General features: G+C 42.8%; 1 protein-coding gene across 1 annotated transcript in view; it reads left to right on the top strand.

The window, feature by feature from the left end:
- Positions 1-23517: 23517 nt before the first annotated feature.
- Pkd2l2 (polycystin 2 like 2, transient receptor potential cation channel) overlaps positions 23518-27783 on the top strand; it is a 30935-nt gene continuing 26669 nt past the window's right edge. The window contains exons 1-3 of the mRNA XM_027400706.2: positions 23518-23548; positions 24056-24157; positions 26469-26602. Of these exons, the coding sequence (XP_027256507.1) occupies positions 23518-23548; positions 24056-24157; positions 26469-26602 (267 nt within the window). The remainder of the gene's footprint in view (positions 23549-24055; positions 24158-26468; positions 26603-27783) is intronic.

Here is a 27783-nt window from a genome sequence, read left to right as displayed (position 1 = left end):
GACTTTTTAAAATCCAACCGGTGCAAAAAGACAGAAAGGGTGGGTGACCTTGATGTCTGCAATGGAGAAAGACTAGTGTGATGGGCACACTTTTGAGTTAAACCTAGGAAGGCATTTTTAACCTAAAAATGGAAATGTGTGACGGTCCTGAATGAAGCCCCTCCTGTGCCAGGACTCAGCATAGTTTTGGAAACTCCCCTGAAGGAAGTTCACACGCCCTCCTCTGGGGCACACTGTTTTCAAGCGCTGCAAGTCTAAGGGAAGGGAAATGTTTCCTGGCCCCACCATCGAGGTGGCAATCTTCAGTTCCCTAGCAGCCCTGAAGAAGAGGTGGGCCCGCAGTGTAAAGATCTCTCTTTAGTTCCTCCAGCGTGGGGTAGCTCCCAAACTCTTCCTTCACCTAACTAGGCTCTAGTGAGTGGTCTTTCGCTTAGAACACTCCTGAAGTTGCCCTTTGTCCCACTCCTGCCAAGTTTTCTTCATTGCATAAGACTCAAAGGCCTTTAGTGGCTACATAGAATCCCATTTCTTAGGAGAGAACGCGAGGTCCCGTGCACACAATGGCCCCAAACATTCTTCTTTGTCCCACACTTCCACTTTCAGATTGATTTAGTACCCATATTGTCTTCCATGGGGTAGATCGATATCTTGCTTGCTCCATTTTCCTTATCTGCAAGTTCCTTCTCCAATTTTTCTCTGATGGTCTTAACGTTCTCAGCTGCCCCCGTCAATATCCAGTTAATCAGTGATGAAACTGAACCATAATGTTAATAGTATTATTATAATAGCATCCACACTCAGCTGTCATTAGCCTACAATTAAGTCTCAATGTTGCAGTCAGAGGAAAAAATGTGGGTCAAGCCAGACATGGTTTTGCATAACTATAACCCCAGCTCTTGGAAGATGAGCCAGAGGATCAAGAGTTCAAAGATAACCTCAGCTACATAGGGAGTTTGGGGCCAGGCTGAGCTACTCGAGACCTTTTTGAAAAGCAAACGGGTAGCACTAGAGAAATGGTCTAGTGGTTAGGAACACCTACTGCTCTTGTTGAAGATGAAGTTCAGTTCCCAGCACCCAGCTTATACCTCTTGTTCCAAGAGATCCAGGCCTTCTGGACTCTGGACACCTACACTCAAATGCACAGATGCAAATAATTAAAAATAAATCTAAAAACAAAGCAATCTCACTGTTTCCAGAATAAAAACTTAAAAACAACAACAAAAGTGTTGTGTCTGTCATTATTCCCCCCCCCAAGACTTTTTGTTTTCTTAAGAATGGCCTCATACTAGGCAGATGTCTCGTAAGTAAAGTACTTGTTAGGCGAGCATGAGGTAAAAAGCTATGTGTGATAGCATCTATATCCCACCACTGACAAGGTAGCTTGCTGGAGCTTGCCAGCCTAACTGAATTGGTGAGCTCCAGGTTCAGTGAGAGACTCTCCCCCTCAAAATAAGACAGAAAAGTGCTGAGGAAGACAGGGGATATCAAGAGTAGAAAAAAAAAAGTAGATGCTGGCCCCTGTCCTCCACACACCCTTATACACACATATATACACACACATATATATATGCCTGCTGTGTGCAATGCAGTGGTTTGAACGAGAAATGGTCCCTGTAGGCTCCTGTATGTGAACACTTGGCCCCTATTTGGGGCTAGAATTTTTGCCTTTAGATAATTATAGTCAGACTGGAGAAGCATGAGACACTTAGTTCATGTAGTAGTCACAAACCTTTTGTAGATGAGAAAAGACGTAGCACGTAGAGCCCTGTCTTAGGTCTTAAACTAGCCACATACTCCTATTTATCCACTTTGCTATGTTCTGGTCCAAGACAGTGTTAGACCTGGGAACCGCCAACTACATGCCGTCTAGAAAGTCAGGGAGAAGGCTTGGCCTGGGGAAGGAGCAGGTAGACTTTGGCAGGTTCTAGGAAGGAAGTCAACTTGACCCCAGGGTGACTCAAGTGCTGTTGTTACACCTTCCATGAAGTGGAAAGGTTTCTCCTGGGGAACTGTGATAGGTTGTATTTTTCAGTGCAAGAGGATTTGAAGTCAGTTTGTTCTGTGTCAGGAAAAGGTGGAGCATAATCTGCTGGATAGTCTTTACTAAGCACCCACGCATGTATAGGTCCTTTATTGTCACCTGACATCCATGAGACAACCAGCTTTTGCAGGAGACCCTCAGAGCTCAGAGATACAAGAATTGGATCTCAAAAAAAAAAAAAAAAAGAATTGGATCTCTAGAACCCTCATAAGAGAGAACCAAGTCCATAAAGTTGGCCTTTGACCTCCATACAGGTGTACAGCCAGTATGCCCCTCGATCATACACATACAATAATAAGTAAAAAAATTTTAAAGAAAAAAATTAAAAATAAAAATTACCATGCTTCATTGACTACATTTGAATAAAATTATTTTTCATCTTATTTTACACATTTTCTATTGAAAATACAGGCAAAGCTCTTTATTATATTTTTCCCTGTATCAAATAGGAAGTTAAGTTTTAGAAAGTGAAGAACAATCCAACATGAGACTATCCCCTAGTTCGGCTAAAGTATTTTTATTCTAAATGAACTCCATATGTCATGGCTATTGCTTACAAATCAGTTGTTTTTTTGTTTTTGTTTTTTTTTCACCAGGCATAAATGTGTCCTTTATTTCATACCTTGGCTTCTTAGTTGCACCTGCACAGGGACATCCAGCAAAAACAAGCCATTGGCAGGTTGTTGCTCTGTGATCATGACTAGTCAGTCTAGTTTTGACAAACCCTGCATTTAGATTTCATACTTGACTGCAACTGTTCACTGGCCCTGGGCTATGGGTTCCCCACCCCCAGAACAGTCTGGATTTTCCTAATAGTGTACCAAGTGGCCTGCAACTTTGACTCCTCCCTCTATGCTCCCAGGGTGTGTGGTATACGTTACTGTGTACATGTGGTGCAGTGCCTGTGACGAGACCAGAGATGAGTCTCAAGTATCTTACTTGGTCCCTGTCACTCACCTCTTAGTCCTTTGAGGCAGAGTCTCAGACTTAACCTGGGATGAGGTCAGCAAACCTGGGGAAATTCCCCATCTCTGTCTCCCATGGCACTAGGGGTTACAGGGCCACGCCCAGCTTTTTTTTTTTTTTAATTGGTACTGAGAATTTGAATGGAGGGTCCCAGGATTGCACAGCAAGTGTCCTTTCCCACTCCACCTCCTCTCAGCCACTTGGATCTCTTTTCACTGAAGGAGAACCAAAAGTTAATTTCGTGCACTTCTCTTGATGCCTAGGCGTCAAGGAAATTTATTTAACATGAATCAAGAAACTGCTGATGAATATTTTCATTTTCTATTGCTGCTGCACCAAACTATCATAAATGTAGTGACTTAATACAACAGAAATTATATTACCTTCCAGCTTGTGTCAGAAGTCTGACCAGAGTCTTACTGGGCTAAAATCAAGGTCTCATTTTCAGGGCTTGGTTCCCTCCTGGAAAGCCAGGAAAAACCCGTTTCTTTGCTCCTTTGAGTGGTTGGCAGAATTCAGTTCCTGGGGTTCTAAGACTGAAATGCCCACTTCCTCTTTTTCGAGGCTAGCAGCAGTGGGATGAATTCCTCTAATACTTCAAGTCTCTCTTCCCCTTTCTTCTGTCTCGTCTCTGTGGCTCATCTATTTTCTACTTAACACTTTTTAAAAAGATTTATTTTTATTTTATATGTATGAGTGTGTTGTCTACATGTGTGCACTGCATGTGAACTGTGCCTGGTGCCTGCAGGAGACCAGAAGAGGGCATCACATTCCCTGGGACTGGAGTTATCAAATGGTGTGGGTGCTGGGAAAAGAACCTGGGTCCTGGTGGAGGCCCATGGAAGTGGCTCCATTACATCCTGACATAAGGTCAGAGAATTTGAACCTATTATAGGGCCCCTGACAGGTCCTCTGCAAGAGCAGCAAGTGTTCTCAGCTGCTGGGCCATCTCTCCAGCACCACCTTTCTTCTTTTTAGGTTGATTTTTCTCTGGCATTTGTTGCACTAACAAAAGCTAGCAGGATGTATAAGTAAATATGTGCATTCTTACTATTAGGTGAGGTTCTGTCTCCACAATGGCCTTACACAAGGCCACATAGGCAGCCTCCAGCTCTTTAGAAAGAATGGACATGTTGAGATCCGACTGCTGGTGAAGGCCTTGTATTCATATCAACAGCCAGCCGAGGGCATGCACAGGCCTGTGGTGTAGACCCTGGACTGACAGCATGGCTCCATTATTCACCACCTGAGTGTTTGGGAAAAGTTCATGACCTCCAAGAGCCCAGCTTCTCTCAGCATATGAGATGAGGATAATGTTATCATCTACTTCACGGGTTTTGGAATAAATAAGACCCTCCATTAAAAAAGGCGATTTTAGATGACCTGGCCTCCAGAAGTGCTGAAGAAGCGTGAGCTGTATCCCAAAGACTCACAAGTAAACGCAGTGGATAGTCACAGAGTTAATGCCTGAAGCACCAACACCTTGTCTAGTGTCCTAAATACTCAAGGCTGGCTTTGAACTCACTATGTAGCCAAAGATGATGGTGAATTTTGAATTCTCCTGCTTGTACCTTCCAAATGCCAGAGATTGCAGTCATGTAACATCACACTAAGTTTATACTGTACTAGGGACCATACCCATGGCTTCATACACACCGGCAACTGAGGTGAATCTCTAGCCTTTTATCTGCTTTTTTTATCCATGGATTTGATATCTATGCATGCTAGTTTCATTTCTGTTAATTCAATAAACACCATTGACCAAATGTGTTTGGTCAACCTGAGGAGGGAGCAATTTATTCCAACTCACAGGTTACAGTCCGTCAGCCAGGAAAACCAGGCAGGAACTCAAGTTGGATAACCAAGATTAGCCATCACACTATGAAAAATCAAAATGTTCTGGAAAGAAGTAAAATCAAACTGTTGGGCTCCCATTTAACCCCCTTGGACTAACTTGTGCCCAAGGGAAGTGGCAAGGCTTGCCAGACGTGGCAAGGAACTAACCTAACACCATTCATTGGTCAAAGTCAGGCTGTTCTCTGGCATGCAGCAAACTGACTGTTACAGCTCTTTTATCACTGAGCTGTCTCCACACTTCCTGTTTCTGTGCTCTCTGACTTTCAGCCATTTGGGGAGGTGTTTTGGCCCACAGTCCTTCAGCTCTTGGACATAAATCATCACGCGACCTTGCCAGTTGACTCAAGGGCACACTTCTTTTGAATGCAGAAATAATGTTTGTTCCGTGACAGGATCTGCTATGCAGCTCCACAAGAATGAGTACACCACACAGCTTTTCCTCCTTTGCTGATGGCTGTCTCGTTAAACCAGATGCTGACACATTTACAGCTATCTAGAATTGTAGCCGGGTGTGGGGAGGGGTGGGGGGGAGGGAGGCACGACAAACTTTATTTTCCCCCCCACATCTTTTTTTCCCTAGCAACTCTTTAATTTGTACAAAGCAAACAAACAAACAAACAAACAAACAAACATGTGCTAGGCGAACTTGTAATTCTAGCATTTGGGAAGCTGATGCAAGAGGATTGTCATGAATCTAAAGCTAACATAAGCCATATTGTTCTAAGACAGCTTGGGCTACAGAGTGAGCCTATCTGTCAACAACAACAAAACCTGCTAAAATTAAGACTTCATTAGTTTAAAATCAAGTGTAAGTTTATTAGTCAAAAGAATTGTGATGCTGTTAGGTCATGGGTCTGTGAGTTTAAGGCACTCTAAGTGGTAGGTTCCCCACTCCACCCCCGCCCCGCCCCACCCCTTTGTTCCCTCTCTCCATGTAACAGAATTAAGAAGCGATGCTGCCTTGTGGCTTCACAGCCTCTCATTTTTTGTACTACACAGTAATTTGGCTCCCCCATACTCCTCATCAAGTCACCTATCCCGTTTTCACACACAGGCTCTGGGAATCAAACTCAGATCCACAAGTGCTTACCAACAGAGTCCTCTCCCAGGGCCCCAGTTTGAGTCTTTTTATTGTCAGGTACCATTAGTTCTCAGTGGCACTGAGCTCTGTCAGCAGCAAATACTTTTCAACTCCATTAGCTTTCCTTTTCTCTTCCCCCAAGTCCCATAGGAGTGGAGAAAGCAGAGACCTTTGGTTGAGTTATTGTTTTTCTGCTTCTAATGAATTCATAAATACCAGGAGTAGGAAAACTACACCCACTGTGAAGAGGGGGGTCAGGGGCACATTCCTTGCTCTCCCAGGATTTCCCTGGAGGCCCCACTTGTGAATTGGTCAGACCCCTGAGGACTAGGAAAAGGAGCTCATTAGGGACCTGACCTGGCACCTGACTACAATGAACTCCTTTATCTTACAGAGAGACACTTAAAACTGTATAAATAGACACTTGATTGTTCTATTTTAGTGTAAAATGTACTAGCAGCTGTTATGGCACAGGCCTAACATCTGTTAGCAGTAAAATTCTGGCACACACTCCCATTAGTTACTCTGAGGAAAGGAAGTCAGAGTAGCAGCTTAGTGGGCACCCCAAAATAACTGGGGGTGTGTGGCTTTGGGCATACCAGGCCATAGGCGAAGCCACAAAGTGAGCAAATCAGTTTCCCCAGGAACTCATCTGTTTTGCACACATCTGAGGAGGGGCTGTGATATACCAAATATGAAGATTCCTGCCTGAAATTTTTCCACTCCCCTTCCTTGGCTTTTGAAACATACACACTCCTACAGTCAATGCACTTGCCCTTTGCTCTCTTAAAAAAGAAAATTGAGAGCCGTGATAGTGGCACACACCTTTAATACCAGTATTCAGGAGGCAGAAGCAGGCAGATGTCTGTGAGTTCAAGGCCAGCCTGGTCTACAGAACAAGTTCCAGGATATCCAAAGCTATACAGAAAAACCCTGTCCCAAACTCCACTCCATAAAAATTGAGATTTTTATTTTATGTATATGTGTTTTGTCTGCATGTATGTCTGTGTATTGCATACATTCACTGCCTATGGAAGCCAGAAGAAAACATTGGATCCCTGGACTGGAGTTACTGATGGTTGTGAGCTACCAGGTGGTGTTGGGAATTGAACCTGGGTCCTCTGCAGGAACAGCCAGTGCTCTTGACCACTGAGCCATGACTCCAGCTCCACCCATTTTGCTCTGTTGATTTCATTTACTAAACACTCTTTAATTAGCTGTAAATTGGGAAGAAAATGGTCAATTCATATTAATATATAGAATACAGGAGGAGACAATATCTTAAACATTGTTTTGTTTTATTTGACAGTGTCTCACTAGGTAGTGCTGGCAAATCTGGAGCATGCTGTGTTGATCAGGCTGGCCTCAAAATCATGGAGGTCTACCTACCTCGGCATTCTGAGGGCGAGCACTAATGGCATGTGCCTCTGCTCCCAGTCCCGGCAGGCTGCTTTTTCAGCACTATTTGCATTTTAGAGAAGGGCCTTCCTCGGTTTGAACCCAGGGAACTAGTGACAGAACTCTAGGTACCACCGAAGCCACAGTACAGGCATGTCCCTCACAGCGCATCGAACTCATCAGGCTGCACCAGGCAAGGGGAAGGCCAGGCCTGAGTTTGTGTCCTGAATGTGAAGTTTACTTTTAGATACGAGACTTAGCAAACAACCCAATTTTTTATGTTGTAGTTAAAAGCTTTTACAGCTTTCAAACTTTGCTCTGTTGCAAATTCATCTAGTCTTCACTGGGCGCTTGCAAATTGTTGAAGACTTTATTGCCTGGGCTGGTAAAGTGCTTGCCTTGCAAACATCAGGACCTAAGCTGGATCCCTGACTCCCAGACCTGATGGTGTACACTTGTAATCCCAGCACTGGAGAGGGGGAGATGGGCACTGTCTGGGCTCGATGGCCAGTCCGCATAGGCAACTGCTGATTTCCAGGGTGATGAGAGACTGTCTCAAAGGAGGTGGATGACATAACTGAGGATGACACCCAAGTTGTCCACTGATCTCATACCAATGTGCACACCACACACATACACACACACACACACACACACACACACACACACACACACATTAAATTCTTTTCTATAGCCATTAAGAACCAAACACAAAATACACTTGGTTTTAATCAAATGGTCAAGAAATGATTTAATTTTTAGAAGAAAGTATCTCCCTATGTGACCCAGGCTAACTTTGAACCCACAGTTCTCCTGCTCAACTTCCTGAACACTGCAAGTTGCCAAAGCCCAGCCCACAAAAACATAAAATACATAAACACAAAATGATAAAATATAGTAGATATGTTTGAAGAAAACTATAAAACATAGCTGAGAAACAATAAACTTGGGGAAATTTTGAAATACATTGATTCTCTAAAAATATATTCATAAGTCTTCACATGGGTTTGGCACTGGGAGATTTGACAAAATGGTTCTAGATTTCACCAGTGAGAATAAATGAACAAGGCCGGGCGTTGGTGGAGCATGTCTTTAATCCCAGCACTCAGGAGGCAGAGGCAGGCGGATCTCTGTGAGTTCGAGGCCAGCCTGGTCTCCAGAGTGAGTGCCAGGATAAACTCCAAAGCTACACAGAGAAACCCTGTCTTGAAAAACACCAAAAAAAAAAAAAAAAAGAATAAAGGAGCAAGAGAGCAGTGGGCACCAGGCACAAAAGTGGTGGGCAGACACACATTCAGGAAAAACACCACACACAGCAAACAAAAGTGAAATTAAAAATGTATAGAGTCAATTGTGGTTACATACAGGATTTCTAGATGAGATAGAGCTTGTTTTGTGGTTTGTTGAGGTAGTTATTTCTAATAAGTCGAGCAATCACAGGACAAAGAAGCTGCCAGAAGAGGAAGATACGAACCACAACCTCTTGCTTTTTTCCATCTTTAGATTGATTTCCTTTTTACATCCAGACCATGGATCTATAAATAAACCTTCCAAGGTGAACAGACTGAGAATACCTCCACGGTGTCCTTCAGCCATTGTTGCCATCGTTGCTCCTGCTCTGCGGTACTGCAAGCAAGGGCCGCTGGCAGGCAGACTCACGCCCGCCTGGAGTGGGGCGCATGCCCAGGCACCTCTACCCTTTTTTCTTCTCCAGGGACAAGGAAATATTCTTCTACTCTGGTCTCCATTTTCTTTGTAAATCAGCTTGCAAAGCAGCTCAGTGGATAAAGACACCTGCTGCCAAGCCGTGTGACCTGAGTTCACTCCCCAGGACCCACACAGTGAAAGGCAAGAACACAGTCCTGCAAAGCTCTCTGAACTTCACGCCCCTGCAACTGCATTCACACGTCCACATACACACAAATAAAATGTTCACAATATAATTGAAAATATATTTTCAGGTCGGGCGTTGGTGTTGCACGCCTTTAATCCCAGCACTCGGGAGGCAGAGGCAGGCGGATCTCTGTGAGTTTGAGGCCAGCCTGGTCTCTAGAGCGAGTGCCAGGATAGGCTCCAAAGCTACACAGAGAAAACCCTGTCTCGAAAAACAAAAAGCCAACCAAACAAAAAATCTTTGCCTACACTGTGTCTCTTCTGCCAAGGGTATTTGTAACACAGAAGAAGGCTTGAGGCAAAGTAGCAGCTACAATGCTCACACGTGGGACAGTCTCCAGGTGTTGACTATATATCTGCAGAGAAATACACACCAATATCCATACAGGGCTTATGTGAGCTTCAGATAGGGATGTCAGTTCATCAACATCTAGCCACACAGATATAGTTCTCTGAGAACTAGACCTTGGTTTCATTCTCTGCTAGAACACAGTTGTTTCATTCTCTACTAGAACACAGTTGGGTATCCTCTTCAACCTTGCCACAGGTCCTCTACTCACCATGCTCCCACAGATACTCTGCTTACCGTGCTCCCACAGATCCTCTGCTCACCGTGCTCCCACAGGCCCTCTGCTCACTGTGCTGCTGTTCCAATTCTTTCCCACCGAAAGTGAGCATATCTTGACTGTCAACCATCACTTGCTCTCTTCAGAGTTCCATAGACTACAGTTTATTTCTAAACCCTGCAGCTTAATTAGTCTTTTAAAAATTATGCATCAAGCTAGCAAGATGGCTGAATAGGTAAGGGTACTAGTCTCCAAAGTCCAGCCTAAATTCAATCCTCAGAACCTACCTAGGAGAGAACTGACTCCCACAAGCTGTCCTCTGACCTCCACACAAATGCCATGACACAAACACAACAACAACAACAACAACAACAACAACAATAATAATAATACTTTTTGAAAAGAAAGGAAGGACAGGAAAGAAATACAATGTATAGCTTTATATTCAACAAATAGGGGAAGGAGAATATATTGTTGAAAACACTATGTGCTTCAGATGCACGAAATAAAGGACTCTGAGCTGGAACTGACCTGAATGCCTTCCCCACTGAGGACTAGCTTTCATGAAACCAGAGGGTACCATGCAAATTTCTCAAGGAGGGAAGCAACCAACAATCCTACCCTGCTATGATGTCTATGAACCACAATGACCAACAATGACCAGAATGGCACAATAACCCTAAGGATGCAGTAGAGTGGCATACATACCTCGGCAGTAGTCAACAGCTCCCTAATTGTCCTAAGATACCTTCAGCAAAAGGGAAACATGCCTAGAAGCCTACTCAAATACCCAGGACTAGTGCAGTCATGGATCTTGGAGGAGAATCCGATATGTCCTAAAGAAAAGAGAAAAGGAATAATTATAATAATAAAAGAATAGTAAACCAGAGCCTATTAGACCTAGATCACTATGCATTAGCTGGATAGAATTCATTTACCCAAAGATCAACCCCATCTATTTCTTGAATACCATGTCATAACCAAAAATCAAACCAAAACTATGGCTCAGGAGGCATAGGGAAAACCATCCAGAAAGGTGAAAACAAAACAGCCAAATATAAATATATACAAAACATAAATATAAATAAAAACATAAAAATAAAGAATATATGGGACTGTTGACAGCATTCACCGGACTTCACAGCAGATGAGCGGAATTTAAAATGAGAAGCAGGGTTGGAGAGATGGCCCAGCAGTTAAGAGCATTCACTGTTCTTGATGGGGCCTGGGTTCAATTCCCAGCACCACACGGTTGTTAACCATCCATAATCCCGGTTTCAGGGGATCAGATGCCCTCTTCTTATACATGGTGCACATACATAAGACGAGAAGCACTGCTTAAGACAAAAGTAAACTTTTAAGAAAAGGATTTTATTTACTATTATTGTATTGTGTATGATGTGTGTATGTGTGCTTGCATGTACCATGGCAGGCACATGGAGGTCCCAGGACAACTTTGTAAAATTGCCTCTCTCACCTTGACATGAGTTCCGGGGACAGACTCCAATTATCAGGCCCATGCAGCAAATACGCTTTCCTGATATTGCTGATTCTGAAAGTAAAAAAAAAAAAATAATGATAATGATAAAAAGAACTATCACTAGGAAAGATAGTATTTAGGAATCATAAATTTGGCTGGGCACGATGCCATGCACATTTAATGCCAGCTGTCAGGAAGTGAGACAGGAGGGTTTTTAATTTGAAGCTAGTGAAAGTTACATATGGAGGTCTGTCTCAACAAAAACAAAAAGTTTGGGAGGTAGCTTAGTGGTAGAGCATCTGCCTGGCACACATAAGACACTGGTTCAGTCTTCAGTACTGGAATAAAACAAAACAAAACAACAGTAATAATAACAGTTTGAAGATAGCAAGAGAAAAAATGGTACAATTAGAGTGAGAATACAAAACTCAGTCGAGGAGGAAGATCTCCTTCAGCTAGTAGACCAGCTGGCCAAAGAAATAAAGCAGGAAGCTTGATGGCATTAATATAAATGAGCAGAGAAGAGCTGATGGGCACAACATGTTGATTCCTGTGAGTCACAGTGGACAGTGATGTGTCTCTACCATGTATACGGAAGCCTCTCTACCATGACTAACAAAACCAGCATTGATCAACAAGAATGCACTAGGTTATGATAGCCATTTTGGAGAGATGGTTGGCATTGTCAAATTGAAAGCTGAAGGTATGCCTTCCCAGAATTTGTCTTTGTAGATACTCACCATAGAGAAGCTCCTGTTGCATAAGTAGATATGGGCAAGTTTCTTTGCAGCAGGTTTTGAACCTGGAATCTGAAAGTTATTTGAATGTGCATCAATAAGAAAATAAATTTGCTAAAATTAAATCTTAGGTATCAAAATAAATGTTCTGGGGTATAGCATAAATAAAATAATTTACAACTATTGTGAATATATTGTGAAGCAATTATGAAATGGCAGAGGAAAGGTAGCATTTCAATTTTTAAAGCAATCACAGAAGTAATATATGTAATTATTGGTACTTACAAATGTGGAAAAAATATTTAAAAAATGCATGAGAATGATATACAACGGCATTTATAGCATGACTGACCAGAAAGGAAGAAAGGCTAATACTAACATTTCAAAAAATTAATAAGGATAGGTGAGATGGCATATACCTTTAATCCCAGCAGAGATAGACAGACCTCTGTGAGTTTGAGGCCAGCCTAGTCTACAGAGTTCCAATCCAGGAAGAACTACATACACAGTGTGTGTGTGTGTGTGTGTGTGTGTGTGTGTGTGTGTGTGTATGTATGTACATGTGCACACTTGTGGAGTGACCATATTCTATAAACATACTTGTAGGGTAAGAGCACATTCGTTAAGGCCAAGTGTATACAAGTCTAAGAAAATGTCTTGCCAGGCCTTGAATGGCACACACAGATATCTCCTATTGGTCTTCAGAATTACAGCCATTATCAACAGGCAATAATCTATGTTCCTTTGGAAATCTGGCAACTGGAAACAACCTGTTTGTTTTAGAATTGGCCTTCATTTAGTAATGAGTAACTACATCCAAGTCAGAAATCAAGCTTGTCTGGCTGAAGTAATGTTAGCACGGTTGCGCCTTTAGTGCAGGTAATCTCTTCAAGACAACTGTAGGATATTCAAGATGTATATGAAAGATCTCCTCTACTGTCAAAGACCTTACAAATATTAACTTGAAAGATAAGACCCACGGGGAGTAAAACCCAGGCAAGGATTAAGAATGCACTTAGGAAAGTGAGTACCTGGGGTGAATTCCCTGCTGGTCAGCAAGCCTTAAGTCCAATTAGACAGCTGTTGGTACCCCCCCAAGATACAAGTGCCAGTGTTGGTAACCTCCCAAGAAGCAAGTGCCAGTGTTGGTAACCCCACATAAAATGCACTAATGCAGTGCTGACAATCTTTGTGACTTACAGGCATCACTGCTGGGTAGGACTGTTAAATGTTTTCCTCCTCTGGCAGGTTGCACAGCAGCTTCTGGTTTTATGAAAACTATTTCTCATGGAGGAGGCTTTTGGGTCGGACTCCTCTGAGTCCTATGTCCAAAGTGAATGGTTGTTTTCTGCATTCGGAGCCTATTTTTAGCTTCTGGTAGGCAACCAAGGACAACAAGAGTAGTCCATATTGTTTTGAGAGTCTCTTCAACTCTCAGGGAACACCACAGAAGAGGGGGTGGGAAGATCAAAAGTCAAAGCAATAGTAAGTCAGCAATAAAATTTTGTCTTCTAGAAATGTCAGGAAAACTACATCCATGGAATCTCAACAACATGGCTGTCTACACAAGAACTGAACAAGGATGACACCAGTAGACATAACAATATGAGAGAGGGGAATTCTGACAAGGTCCCAACCTAGACAAAGAACTACAGGAAACTTAGGACTGCTGAGAGTGGGAGTAATAGTCTTCCCCAGAGAAGAACAACCCCCAATTTTCCTGTCCAATACCAGCAGTTAGCCCTGAAATCATACTCGTACAAGAAACACACGGACTGAGAAGGCTGTATTTATATGCATGTATGTATGTATGAATGTATACGTAACAACAATTAAAGAACATTACCAGGTGGTAGTTACCCATGCCTTTAATCCCAGCACTCCAAAGGCAGAGGCAAGCAGATCTCTGTGAGTTCAAGGCCAGCCTGGTCTACAGGGTGAGTTCCAGGACAATCAAAACTACCCAGAGAAACCCTGTCTCAAACAAAACAAAACAAAAAACATTAATTTTAAAGAGAGCAAGAAGGGGTAGAAAGGTTTGGGGGAGGAGAATGAATGGGGAAAATAATGTAATTATATTTCAACTTAAAAATATGTTAATTTAAAAAATCATTTGAAAGGGCTGGAGAGATGGACTATGTGATTAAAAGCACTTGCTGCTCTTGCAGAGGACCTGGGTTTGATTCCTAGCACTCACATGGTGGCTTACAGCCATCTGAAACTCAGGTTTTAGAGGATCAGTGCCCTCTTCTGACTTCCATGGGTACCAGGCACACATATGGAACTTACATGCATTCAGGGAAAAAACTCACACACACTAAATAAGTAAATAATAACAATCATTTTAAAAAGAATATGGAGAAAGTATACAAGAATTCACACTAGGTTGTTAATGTTTCTCTTTGTTATTGTTTTTTTTGTTTTTTAAATGTATTTTTATTAAGTCTTTAAGAATTTTATACATCTATATAATGTACTCTGACCACATTCATTCCCACTTCTCCCTCTAACTTCCCCCAAGTTAATCGTCACTCCCCCACCTTTCCTACTTCATGTCCTGTGTTGCTGGTTTGTTTTTTTAATGACCCACTGAGTTTAATTTGTGCAGATACTCCTGGGTGTGGGGCCATCCACTAGACAACCTACAAAGAAACACCCTAAAAGTTAACTGACTTTCCCTGTCCTGGCAGCCATCAACTGTCAATACTCCTCATCTCCGGGTAAGAGTTAACAAACCTCTTCCCTATCCATGCCGGAATGACAACTGGCATGATCTTGTATTAGTCCTGTGCAGGCAACCACAGTTGCTATGTGTTGATGAGTGCATAGGTCCTGCCATGTCCAGAAGGCACTGTTTCATCCCAACCCCTTGACCTCTGGCTCTTACAATTTTTCTACTCCCTTGACTGTGATATTCACTAAGCCTTTTGGGAAGGAGTGTGATATAAATGTCCCATTTATGGCTGAGCACTCTGCAGACACTCCTTCTCAGTACTTTGACCAGTTGTGAGTTTCTGCATTAATCACTATTCACTGTGCAAAGACGCTTCACTGATGAGGACTGAGTGCTGCACTAGTCTGTAGGCTTCAAGATACCTGGTTAGAGGGCAGTTTGGTACTATGTCCATTTAGCAAAATAAAGTACTAAGTTTATTCCTGGAGTCTATGCACTCCCCAGCCAGGGTTCATAGCCAGATTGACAGCACCAGGCATGCCTTTCCCCTGGGTAGAAAGCAGCTGGCTAACCCATAATACTCATGCCACAGTTGTGCCCACGGGCATATCTTGCCAGGCCAATCCTTATTGTATCTTGCAGGATTCACAGCTGGATAGAGACTGTTGATAACTGCTCCCTAACAGCCTGTATAGAACCTTCCAGCACTGTAAACAGCAGCCATCAGGGAGGAAGCTTTCCTGTCCGTATAAGCTTGATGTCTTGATGTCCTGTGATCAAATTGTGTAGTGTCTTCAGCAATAGGATCTTGTCATCAAACTCTTGTGGGCAACCAGGAGCAATGGCAGTAGCCTATGTTGTTTTGGGAATCATTGTGGGAAGAGATGTCACACACCTGATGCTGAGATTTTTATTTGACAGCCTATGGCTTGTGAGAGACTTATCCCCTGTGTAGGGTAACTCCAATTAAGCATATATAATATATGAATATGTATATATGAAGTTTATTAAATAGTAGGTTTCCATATGGCTTTTCTAAACATATTTAATGTTAGCTATCCCTCCCAGTTGTTAACATTTATGGGAATATGGGGGTGGGGCTAAAAAGGAAAAGGAAGAATGGGGGACAATGGTGAGCCTGGAGATATGAGCAGGAGAGGGGAAGTGAGCAACAACCCAGTAATTCATTACAAGCACAACACCAATATAGGGTGGGCCAATGCTTTGCACATGATGCTTTGAATTTGAGAAAGCCTGCATATGTTTTTGCATAGCTTTGGAGGTTGTTTTCTAATTATAGGGTTCTGGCTCAGTAGATATTTTTCTAAAGTAGATGCCTGCCATGTTCTCCAAGCTCAAGCACTGCAAGTCGTCTTCTGCAGAAAATGCTGCAAACATATTCTAATGTAGGTACTGAAACAAAGCCAAACCAGCAGCCCTTTTTAGGTCTGGCAGCTGCCTGTTGGGGCATTATTGATCCCTCTTTCCCAAGCAAATGTATATGAAGAAATTACATTCAAATCTAAACAAAAACTTTAAGATTCATAGAATTTTGGAAGCTGTAACTAGTGGTTTATATAACCCTAATGTCATGGCTATAATGGGATTTTCTAGGAAATGTTTAAAATTATATCTGTGCCCTTTTGTACAGTAATAATTGGGGCTTGGACTACGCATATGTTTTGCCTATATTATTTATTCTGAGTAAGTCTTTCATTGATTTGTATTAATTTTCATATGCAAAATTAGGAAAATTAACTTCTAGAAAGTCATTCACTTCTAAAAACAATGAGGCTCTTTTAAGTAGTGCACTAGAGGGCATTCGATTCTACTTTAAGAAGTTTTGATTAGGTGGTTATATAGGAGATAAAGTTTAATGTGTTCACTTTCTTTGTGGATATTTACACTTTCAAAGTAAAAACAAAAAAGCATTGGGGCATTGTCAACATTAATGAAAATAAGCACTTGGACCCCAGTCAACAGGGATCCCTCTACCATGCAAATAACTAAACCCAAGAGAAGTAGATCTGTTCCTGCCCTACCTGGCTCCCTGCCTGCAAGCCAGCTCCCTCTCAGTTTCCATAGACCTTCCCAGTTTTTCTTCATTTCCAACTTGATCTTTCATTACTGTCTGTGGCTTGGAAAATGTAGTCTCCTCACCCAACTCTGTCCCTTCTAGTTCCATACCTGTTCCCTAAATTCTGAATCTACTTAGGACCATCTAGACCTGGAGTTTGCACCTGGCCTGCAGATTGACATGTGAGTTTTGATCTGGACTCTCTTATTACAGAGCCACTACATAGTTCTGCTAACATGAGTTGCAAAATTGTGATCTCCAGTTTGCTTGAAGAGTATTGAGTTGCAATGGTGCTAGCTTGAGTGACTTGAAAGTATAAAGGTCAGGACATAGAAGTATTGCCAAGCAGATGGTCAAGTTGGCAGCTCAGAGTGTCTTCAGTCTGAGAGATGAAGGGCAACGCCACATCCTGCATCTTAGGACTCTTTCGGGACATCTCCTCTGTAATCTTACTGATTTGTTTTTCTTATTAACTCATGGTTAGCCAGTTGAGTTCCTTCTGCCTGGATCCGTAAGGCAGATCTCTGCAGATATCCTATCTCATCTATGATATGTTGACTCTATTATTCTAGTTGGAGTATTTCCGAGCTTTCCAAGTCTTGAACATCACCCTTGTCTAGTACAGTGTCAAAAAATGGTCTAAGTTTTGTTTTCCATCTGAGGTTGGCTTCTGCTATGTACTGTTGCTCTCTCTGCTTCTGTCAATAATGTCCTAACTTTTAAAAAATTACACAGCTATGTTTTTCGTTAAAGACTTATATAAACAAAATACTTATATAAACAAAAATACTTATATAAATATTTATATAAACAAAAAAGAGATTTCCTTGATTAATAATTTTGAAAGCACAAGGGCACAGCACCATGCTAGCATCAGATGAGGGCCCTTTTGCATGCATCATATCATGGCAGGTAACAAAAGTTGGGAAAAAAGGGTCTTGCAACATAGCCCAATGGGTAAGGGTGCTTGAAGCCCAAACTGACAGCCTGGGTTCTATCACCGGAACCCACATAGTGGAGGGAGAGAACCAACGGGCTGTCCTCTGACCACATGTATGCCATGGCATGTATGCCAAAACGTATAGTGCATGAACACATAAATAAATTAAAAAAGTGAATAAATATAAAACATAAGTTGGAGTGAGGGAGAAAGTAAGTGACACGTCACCAGACAGGAAGTGACAGAACTGGGTGGGGGCAGGCTTATGGTTTGTAACAATTCTTGGAAGAATGTCAAGAAGTTATGAGAAATACTCTAATCTCTTTTGAGAGCATGTCCCCAGTTAGCCAAGAACCTCCCACTGGGCCCTACCCCTGAAAGGTTCCGTGGCATCTCCCACTACCATCTGGAGGGCCTAGTTTCTAACACATAGACTCCTGAGAGGCAAACCACATCAAGCCACAGCAGTGACACACTCTCACTTTTTTCTTTTTGAGACAGGGTTTCTCTATGTGGCCCTGGCTGTCCTAGAACTCACTCTATAGACCAGGCTGGCCTTGAACTCAGAGATCCACCTGCCTCTGCTTCCAGAGTGCTGGGATTAGAGGCATGCACTACCACCAGCCTCATATTCTTCTAAAGCACTCTCCCTTAACTCTCCACTGCACAGTAAGATCAGACTAACCACTAAAAGAAGAGTGCTAAAAACTGACAGCAAAAGGAAATGTATTGACTAAAATAGCTAAAAATTCAAGGATTGTATGTAGTTCAGACCTCAGTTAAATTCCAGGGCTCAAACAATATGATCAGAAATCAGTTTCTTATGCTGGGGGAGACAGCTCACTCAGTAAAATGCTTGCCTTGCAAGCATAGGGCCTCAGCTTAATTCCCCAGAGCCCATTTAAGAACAGCAGACATGGGTACACACTTAATCCCTGAACTAGGGCGGTTGAGACAGGACAGTCCCTGGGGTTTGTTCCCAAACCAGTTTAGCTTAATTAGTGAGCTCCAGCCATGAGAGGTTCTGTCTCAAAAAAGGTGGATGTCATTCCAGAGGATGACACCCAAGATTGTTGTCTCACCTCCTTATGTGAGTGGTGGAGGGGGCAGGCAGTGATGGTATATGCCTTAATCCCAGCACCTGGGAGGCTGAGACAAGCAGATCTGTGTCAGTCTGAGGCCAGACTGGTCTACAGAGGGAGTTCCAGTACATCCAGGGCTACATAGAGAAACCCTGTCTCAGGAAAACCAAACAAATAACAAAACCCAAAATTAGCCCCTCTTATCTCTTCTCTTACTTACTGTGTTTGGCTTCATGCTTCTGCAGGCTGTTTTGCTTGTTAGCAGAAAAGGTGCCAGAGTCCCCAGACCCATGTTCCTAGCTCTTGAACAAGCCTAGGGAATGGAATGCTTTCCTTTCCCTGTAAATCCAGAAAATAGCCCAACATTATGTGTCTTGCAGCCTGGCTTCAATGTCTGCCTGATATTGGGGGTTGGGGGTTAGGATGAAGGGCAGGATTGGAGAGTCAAACTCACTAACAAACAACAAGAGTGGTGGAGGGGCTGTTGAAAGATAAATGGCTCCATGTTAACCAAGGGAAAACTAATACTGAAAAGTAAGAGAGAGGAAGCAAACGATGGATGCACATTACACTTAGATGGTAGAGAGAAATTACTGTAGAGAAATAGGCTTGAGCCACCTCAAAATCCATATATACTAATATCCTGTCCTGGCTCCTTTTTTTGAGTCAACCCATCCTGGCCTTAAGCTCGCAGCTCTCCTTTCCCCACCCCCACCTGCCACATGCTGACATGTGTGCAGCCATAGCCTGGCTGACCCTTGCTTTTCAATCCACCTCTGCACAAGGCTGCTCTTCTGGCTGTCACTCTTCCTTGAGTCCCAGCTGGGAGCATCTTTGAGAGAATAGATAATTGAAGGAGGACTCTCTGACTTTGAGCCGCACCCAGACTTCCTGCCTCACTAACCTTCTCCAAAAAGAGGAACCCCATCCTTCCTAATTGTCCTTCTGTACTCCAGGACTATATCCTCACTGTGCCGAGACTCCATTCTGATCAAATAAAGTGAATTTCTGTAACGCCCCTCAGAGCTGTTTACTTTCTAACACTTATTCCATTTGCTAGTTTGCGGGCTTTGTTAAAATATTCTGTTTTCCAAATCAAACAGCAACCTTAAGCCTTGCCTGCGAAGGGCCTGTGTCTCTGTCAGATTGGACTACTATCTTTATAAAGAAGAAAAAAAGTATCATGACTTAGACAAGACAGATAGATGTTTTTCTCTGTGTAAGAGAAGTTGACCAACAGGTACTCCGGGGCTGGTTTGGTGGGTCCAGGGTCATCAGGGCTTATATTTTGCATCTTTTGCCATATAGCCAATGGCTGGCCATAAGATGTGGAGAGAAAGGGCCTTCCACAGTTTGTCACAGACTTTCCTGAGGTCTTAGCCTGTCTTATGCATCTATCACTCTGGCCAAATAAGGTTAGTTGCGGAAGAAGCCAGGAACTGTGGGCTTTTTTTTTTTTTTAAGATTTTATTTATTTATTATGTATACAACATTCTGCTTCCATACATATCTGCACACCAGAAGAAGGTACCAGATCTCATTACAGATGGTTATGAGCCACCATGTGGTTGCTGGGAATTGAACTCAGGACCTCAGGAAGAGCAGTCGGTGCTCTTAACCTCGGAGCCATCTCTCCAGCCGGAACTGTGGGCTTTTAAATGAGCTCTGAGGAAGGAGGAAGCCTCTTCAGAGAGTATTTGTCACATCTTTGCTGTCACTGGCATCTTTGATGCCAGTGGCTGTCCTTGAATGCTCCAGTGTTGTTTCACCCCCTATGATCCAAAGTTCTAGACCTCTCTCTCTTTCTCCCCTACCTCTTTCTCCTCCTACTCATCTTCCTCTTCTTCAGCACAGTCTCAAAGCGTGGCTCAGGGTGGCCTCAGACTCAAAATCCTCCTGCTTCGGCCTCCCAAAGGCGCAGATATACAAGCAAGCGCTACCTCACCCAGCTCTACGCACCATTCTCAACCCCCAACCCTTTTCGTGAGTTGATTTATCTATGGTTTCTAAAACTAGACAATTTTAGGGACAAATTAAGCAGAATATTCAGGCATGATGTTTGACAATTCTGAAAGGCAGATTTAGGGGTGAGTGTTAACATAGGTCACAAACATCAGGCCTTAAGTCAGCAGAGTCCATTTGTTGTTTCTGTGTTGTTTGTGTGTGTGCATGTGTGTGAGAGAGAGTATGAAATGTGTGTTCCAGCGCATGTTGAGGCCAGAGAGCAACCTGAGGTTCAAATCCCCAGGAACCATCTATCTTGTTTGTTAAGACAGAGTCTCCCATTGGCCTGGAGCTCACTGAGTAGGCTAGGCTGACTGGCCAGTGACCCCTGGGGACCTACTTTATCAGCACTAGGCTTATGAATGTGTGTTACCTCCCCAGAGCTTTTGCCTTGGGTTCTGATCAGCTACTTGTGCAGCAAGCTCTGGATGTCCTAATTTGGTTTCTGTTGTTGTGATAAGACAGTGACCAAAAACAAATTAGAAAGGAAGGGGTTTATTTCATCTTACAAGTCTCAGGTCACAATTCATCATCAAGGGAAATCAAGGCAGGAACTTGGCAGTAGACACTGAAGCAGAGACCAGGGTGGAGTGCTGTTTACTAACTTGCTCCCCGTTTCTGTTTAGCTTGGCATGGCCCACAGTGAGGTAGGCTGTTCTCCATCAATTAGCAATCAAGAAAATGCCCCTCACAGATGTGTCCACAGGCCAGTTTGGTGGAGTCAATTCCTCAGAATGAGGATCTTGCTTCCCAAATGTCTCAAGTTAACAACAGAGAGTAAACACCACATTTCTTGGCCTAAACTATCTGCCCAGCTATCTTTTTTTTTTTTTCCTTTTTACTAATTTGTTTTTAGAGACCAGGTCTCACGTAGCTCTGGCTGCCTTTGAATGTGCTACACAACTAAGGACAATTTCAAACTATTAACCTTCTTGTGAATCACCACACCTGGTTCATCTGTTTTTTTTTTTTTTTTTTTGGTTTGGTTTGGTTTGGTTTGGTTTTGGTTTTTTAATATTGTTATTTGAGACGTCTTTAGGAAAAACATACATGATCTCGGCAGACATTATTGGCTTTTTTTTTTTAAACTGTGTTGAAGTTTATTGAGTTTTGGTCAGCAAGAAGGGCACACTAGATCCTGGTTTGGGGGTCTCTTCCACTCTCATGTCCCTTTAGTTCCCACTGTCCTTTTTTGTAGAGGAAATGTCTTGTCTCACTTGCAATAAGGGAAAACAAAAACCTCTGATTAAAAGAAGATACTATTTGGGGCTGACAGGAGAAAAACAAATAGTGAAATTGATGATACCTAGGGCTATATAAAGAGTACAAAAACACACACAAGGGTCTCCTAACAGCACTACTCATATTGCCAAAAGACTGGCGCTGGTTAACAAGCCATTAAGAAGACAATTAGGTTCTTCTGTGGTACAGTCATACAGCCGTAGCGTAAAACAAAAGTGGCCACATCTGCTAGAGTGTGTAAGGCATTAGGTGGATTCACCAGCATATCCTTACACAACACAGATCACATAAATACAGTTGCTAGAAAAGGTGTTTATGATGTGTGGTGTTATTCTTGGTTGTCTACCTGACAACATCTAGAATTAACTAAAAACCCAAGTTGCTAGGCACACCTATAAGGGATTTTTAGTAATTAATTAAATTAGGATCATTTGAGATCCAAAGACCCACCTTAAATCTGGGCCACGCCTCAAGGCTGCCTATATAAAGAAAAAGTTGCTGTTTGCCTGCTTGTGCTTGCTCTCTTTCACTTCACTGGCGTTAGAGCTTAGTCTTTGGGATTCTGAAGTATGCTGAAGAGCAAATGAGACATCCAGCCTTTCCGACTGAACAGCTGCTGATTCTTGGGCTTTCCATTGGGAGACAACCATTGCTGGACTAACTGGACCGTAGCCTGTAAGTCACTCTAACAAATCCCTTTTTATATATAGATTCATTCTATCAGTTATGTTCCTCTAGAGACCTCTAATACATGATGTGTGCTTTGGATTTCTCCATTTTCATAATAAATAATGCAGACACACAGGATAAACTTCTGAAGTTTCGCCTACTCATGCCTCACCTCCTGATCGCTTTTCGTCTCATTGCACGTTGTTAAATTTTTAGTTTATAACCTGCCGGGTCATATCTTGAGCAAACAAAAAACTACAGTTGCGTATCTAGATATACAGACCCATGTTTGCATATACACGTGGACGTATTTAAGTGAATTGTGAGAACACTGAAGGGTTTGTATCTGGAGCTCAGTGGGTTTGTTTTTTGAGTCTGGGTCTCCACATATAGGCCAGTGCTGGCATCTACGCCCAGATCCTCTATGGTCTTTACCTTCTAAAGGTTCGTATGACAGAATTGGGCCACCATGCCCAATCAGCGTTTTGTGATACTGTTAACTTAGTTATTTCTATTAAATCAATAAGATCTCCTTTTTAGCCACTTAGTTCATGCTGTAGGTAGTGATACTTATTTTATTTCTGCATCCAGAAAAGTGAGCTATAAATAAACCTCCGCCAGGCCACAGCTCCCGGGAAGTGAAGCGACAACCGAGGTGGTGCCTTGTGGCATCGCTTCTGTTCAAACCTGCCCATGCAGGGCGGGCTGGCACATTTCGGGGTTAGCGAGCCGTGGTGCTAGTGCGCAGGCGCGGGGCGAGGGGTAGGGTGGAACCGGCTGAGTGGAACCGACCGTGTGGTCCGGTCCGCGATGGCCGAGGCATCTTGGTGGTACCGAGGAGGTGAGGATGGGTGAGCTTGGAGAGCGGGTAAACCAGGGTCCGTGGGCAACTCCAGGTCCCCAAGAAGGAACTCTGACCCCAAACCCCCACTCCCGTGAGAGACGGCAGCCAGCGCTGCCACCAAGAGAAGTCCCTTGCTAGGCTGTCACCTCCGTGGTCGCTGAGGGAGTGGTCGCTGCCTTGGGCTGCTGCAGCTGGAGCCGCTTCTTCGCAGCTGGACCTTGTCTTCCCCAGAAGCTGCGATGAGGGCGGAGAAAGCAGTAGGGGACAGAAGGAGGTGTTTGATTTGTATCTTAACAGGGGGAAACCCTTGTGGTATCAAGGCCATCAGCATACAGCGATAGAGTGTGACTGCCCGCTCCATAGCAGAATTTAGCGGTTACCCCAGTCTCAAGTGAGAAGTAAAAAGGAACCAGGAGCCACTAACAGTAGTTGTTTTTCCCATCTTGGTTACTTATGTACATTGTAGTTACCCAGTAATATAAAGTTTTGTTTTACATTGCACAGGGACTTCCAAACATGATCTGCATTACAGACGGGAAGCAGAAGTTAATACCACATTTGAGGAGCTGTTACTCTACTTTATTTTTTTAATAACTCTATGTATATGTAAGTACACAGGTGTAGGTGAAAACGCTGGTTGAACTAGTTAAAATGTGGAAGTGAAAAATAGAAACTCAAAGAACTGAAAGATCTTAGAGCTCATTATCCTATGATGGACAGAATTTCCAGTTTTTAAGGGGCAAAACTAGGTCACAGATGTAATGGAAAGCTTCCATAGTCAACACTGACTATGACTTGTTGTTGTTGTTTTCATTTGGAGGATCTACTTACACATAGTCCCCTGGGTTGACAATTGAATTTAATTTCTTTCAGAGCCATAGAGCTGTACTGGTACAAATTCAACACAACAGGAAGTTTGGGGATGGCCATAGTCTCATCCTTATCACTAAACGGCTGTGTAATAATAGAATGCATTTGTGCCAAGTAAATGCCAGTTGTTAAGGTGGGCAGGGAGAATTGCTCAATCTACTAAACGCCCATGCCACCGTGGGTCCATGGCATCACCTTAGCATGTGAAAATCTTGTTAACGTTTTTGTATTTAAACTGCTCAATGTTTGTAGCTAGAAGTTAACATACAGGATTTCTCTCATCTCTGAATGTGTAGCCTGTAAATACACAGTTAATTGGTATTATAGGGGTCGGTGTTTGAGATTAAAGACAACTGTGGCTAACTTGATAAGGTGCCTTAGACTGATTATAAGATTTAGTTATAAAGATAACACAAACATGTGCTTATTACCAATCATTTAAAAAGTAGGAAATATAAGTCAAAAGATTACTTATAATCCCACCATTCAGAGATTCTTCAATACTTACTGTAGATTTAGGTTGTTTTCTTTATTGTAAGGGGATTCACTAACCACTGTAGAATATGCAGTGAGATAAGATGGCACACACCCATTTATTTGCCTTGTGCAAGCACCACAGCACTTGTGGGGGTCGGGAGGACAGCTTGTGTAGGTTGGTCTCACCTTCATCTTGAGCGTCTTGGGTTGTCACGCTTGATGATGTGAATATGTTCCCTTTGACCCATCCTGATTGCCCCATGTGTTTTTGTTTTCACTGGGGAGTTCTGGCAATAAAATGAAATAGTTTATAAAGGGGGGAGAAAGAAATACTACTGATTAAAAATGTTTGAATATGTTCCAAAGCATGGGTTTAAATGTTCTACATGTTGGCCTGGAAAGATAACTGGGTCTGTAAAGTGCTTGCCACACAAGCGTGAGAACCTGAGTTTGATGCCCACAATGCATGTAGAAAAGAAGGATATGGTGATGATTGTAAACCCAGGGCTGGGGAGGTAGAAACAGAGCCCTGGGACTTGCTGTCCAGCCAGCCTAGCCAGTTTTGAAAGGTCCAGGCCAATGAAAGGTCCTGTTCAAAACTAAAACCAAGGTGGGTGGCTCCTGGGCAATGCCTCCTGATGTTGAGCTCTGACCTCCACATGTAGGAGCACACACACACTCACATTCCAAGTGTTCCATAATTATAACATAACTGTAGTAAAAGATGGCTGGCCGGGACAGTGGTGGCGCACGCCTCTAATCCCAGCACTTGGGAGGCAGAGGCAGGTGGATCTCTGAGTTCGAGACCAACCTGGTCTACAAGAGCTAATTCCAGGACAGCCTTCAAAGCCACAGAGAAACCCTGTCTTGAAAAACCACACACACACACACACACACAAAAAAAAAAAAAAAAAAAAACAGTACTCATGATATATTGTGACCTCATTTTTAAATAAATATAATGAGTGTGTGTGTGTGTGTGTGTGTGTGTGTGTGTGTGTGTGTGTGTGAGTGCATGAATAAGGGCACATGTGTGGTCAGAGAACAACTCTGTGTGGTTATTTTTCTCTTTCCCCTTCTACTTGTTGGCTCTTCATGCAAAGTACTGTTAAGTGTTGAGCCATCTCACCAGCCCTAATTTGACTTCATTTGTAAAAGACAGAATATTAAATATACATATATCCATCAGACCTGAAGAACCTATGTCTACCTTTAGAATGAGGGTTGAAGGAAACTTCTACTTGCTTTGTATATATCTAGCCTTAACTATTAGATAAAACAGGGCTGGTGAGGTGGATAAAGGCACTTGGCAACCAAGCCTGGTGACCTGAGTTTGAGCCCTGGAACCCACATAATGAAAGCGGAGAGCCAGCTGCCACCAATTATCCTTTGACTGCCACGATTGTATCATGGCACATGAATGTGCATGCACGCACACACGATAAATAAATGTAAACTTTTATACTTAGACAATGTTGGATTTGTTTTAAAGCTGGGGGAATGAGTATTTTTGAATGCTGCTGACGTGGGATTTTAAATTACAAACTCAAACAAGGACTTCTCTCCTCAGTGACATTTGGGATGGTCAATCCACACATGTACTACTTAAACAAAGTGATGTCATCTCTGTTTGTGGACACTGCCCTCCCAGACGATGAAAAGAGCAGTTTTAGGTCCATCCGAAGCATAACCGACTTCTGGAAGGTAGGACGTGTGACCTGATGAAGTAGCATTAGCTAGCCCATATGCCAGGGGTTAGAGGCTAGCTCAGGGATACAATGCTTGCCTAGTAAGTGAAAGGCCCTGGATTTGGGCCTCAGCTCTAGAAAAAAGAAAGACAAATTCACATATAGTCTCTAATAATAAACCCTTGCCTCATGTAGAAAATGCTCAGGGAATGTTTGTTAAAGGGATTAACAATAAAAATGAGTATTGTTTCATTGTTTGTTGTGAATCTTACGTTCACATTGTGACTGTTATTTATGACTTCAAATTTTTGATACTGTCTCAAATATTCCCATTTCCCTTGGGAAACACAAGATTTGCCCTGTAAGTACTAAAGTCAGCCTGTGGTTCTTTATGTAAAATCCATACGAGTGACAGTCATACAAACTCTTAATTTCCCAGAAAGGATAATAGTCACAATTTATATATGCAACCCTCTGTTGTGTGTTACTGTAATATGCTGTATATAATTTTTTAAAGATTTTATTTATTTATTATGTATACAAATTCTGCTTCCATGTATATCTGCACACCAGAATAGGGCAGCAGATCTCATAACAGATGGCTGTGAGCCACCATGTGGTTGCTGGGAATTGAACTCAGGTCCTCTGGAAGAGCAGCCAGCACTTTTAACCTCTGAGCCATCTCTCCAGCCCCGCTGTATATAATTTTTTAAAAGCAATGTGTGACACAACTTTCTGTGTTTGGTTACACGAGTGTTCCTTCAGCACTGAGATACACAGGTTTTCTGTTACATGTAGCTTGAGTCATCAAGAAAGAAGAGAAATCAAGCAGGAGCAGCTTCTGGTCCCCACGTCACACACATTTGGATGTAAAGGATGAGGCAGTGAGGGAAGACTGTCCCAAGGCGGTGGCAGTGTGGATACATTTTAAAGGGTCAATAAAGAAAAAGCTATCCTAAGAATAGGGAATATGTGCTGTGTGCAATTCACATGGAGCTGAATGTGCAGTGTGAGCAGAGAAGATGAGGTAGAAAATGAATGGACAGCAGTTACATCATGAATGCCACAGTAGGAAGCTGAAATTTACTGGAGAGACGGACATGTTCTCAGCATGGGAGGATAGGGTGGCTAACTTGGGTACATAGAAGCAGATGGATTGGCACAGCAGACCCTGAGGGGTGGGTGCCTTGATGGTGT

This window comes from Cricetulus griseus, chromosome 2, assembly GCF_003668045.3.
Source record: "Cricetulus griseus strain 17A/GY chromosome 2, alternate assembly CriGri-PICRH-1.0, whole genome shotgun sequence".
In the NCBI taxonomy this organism is placed as follows: domain Eukaryota; kingdom Metazoa; phylum Chordata; class Mammalia; order Rodentia; family Cricetidae; genus Cricetulus; species Cricetulus griseus.
The sequence above is the reverse complement of the archived record's forward strand: the minus strand, read 5'-3'. Positions and strand labels throughout refer to the sequence as shown.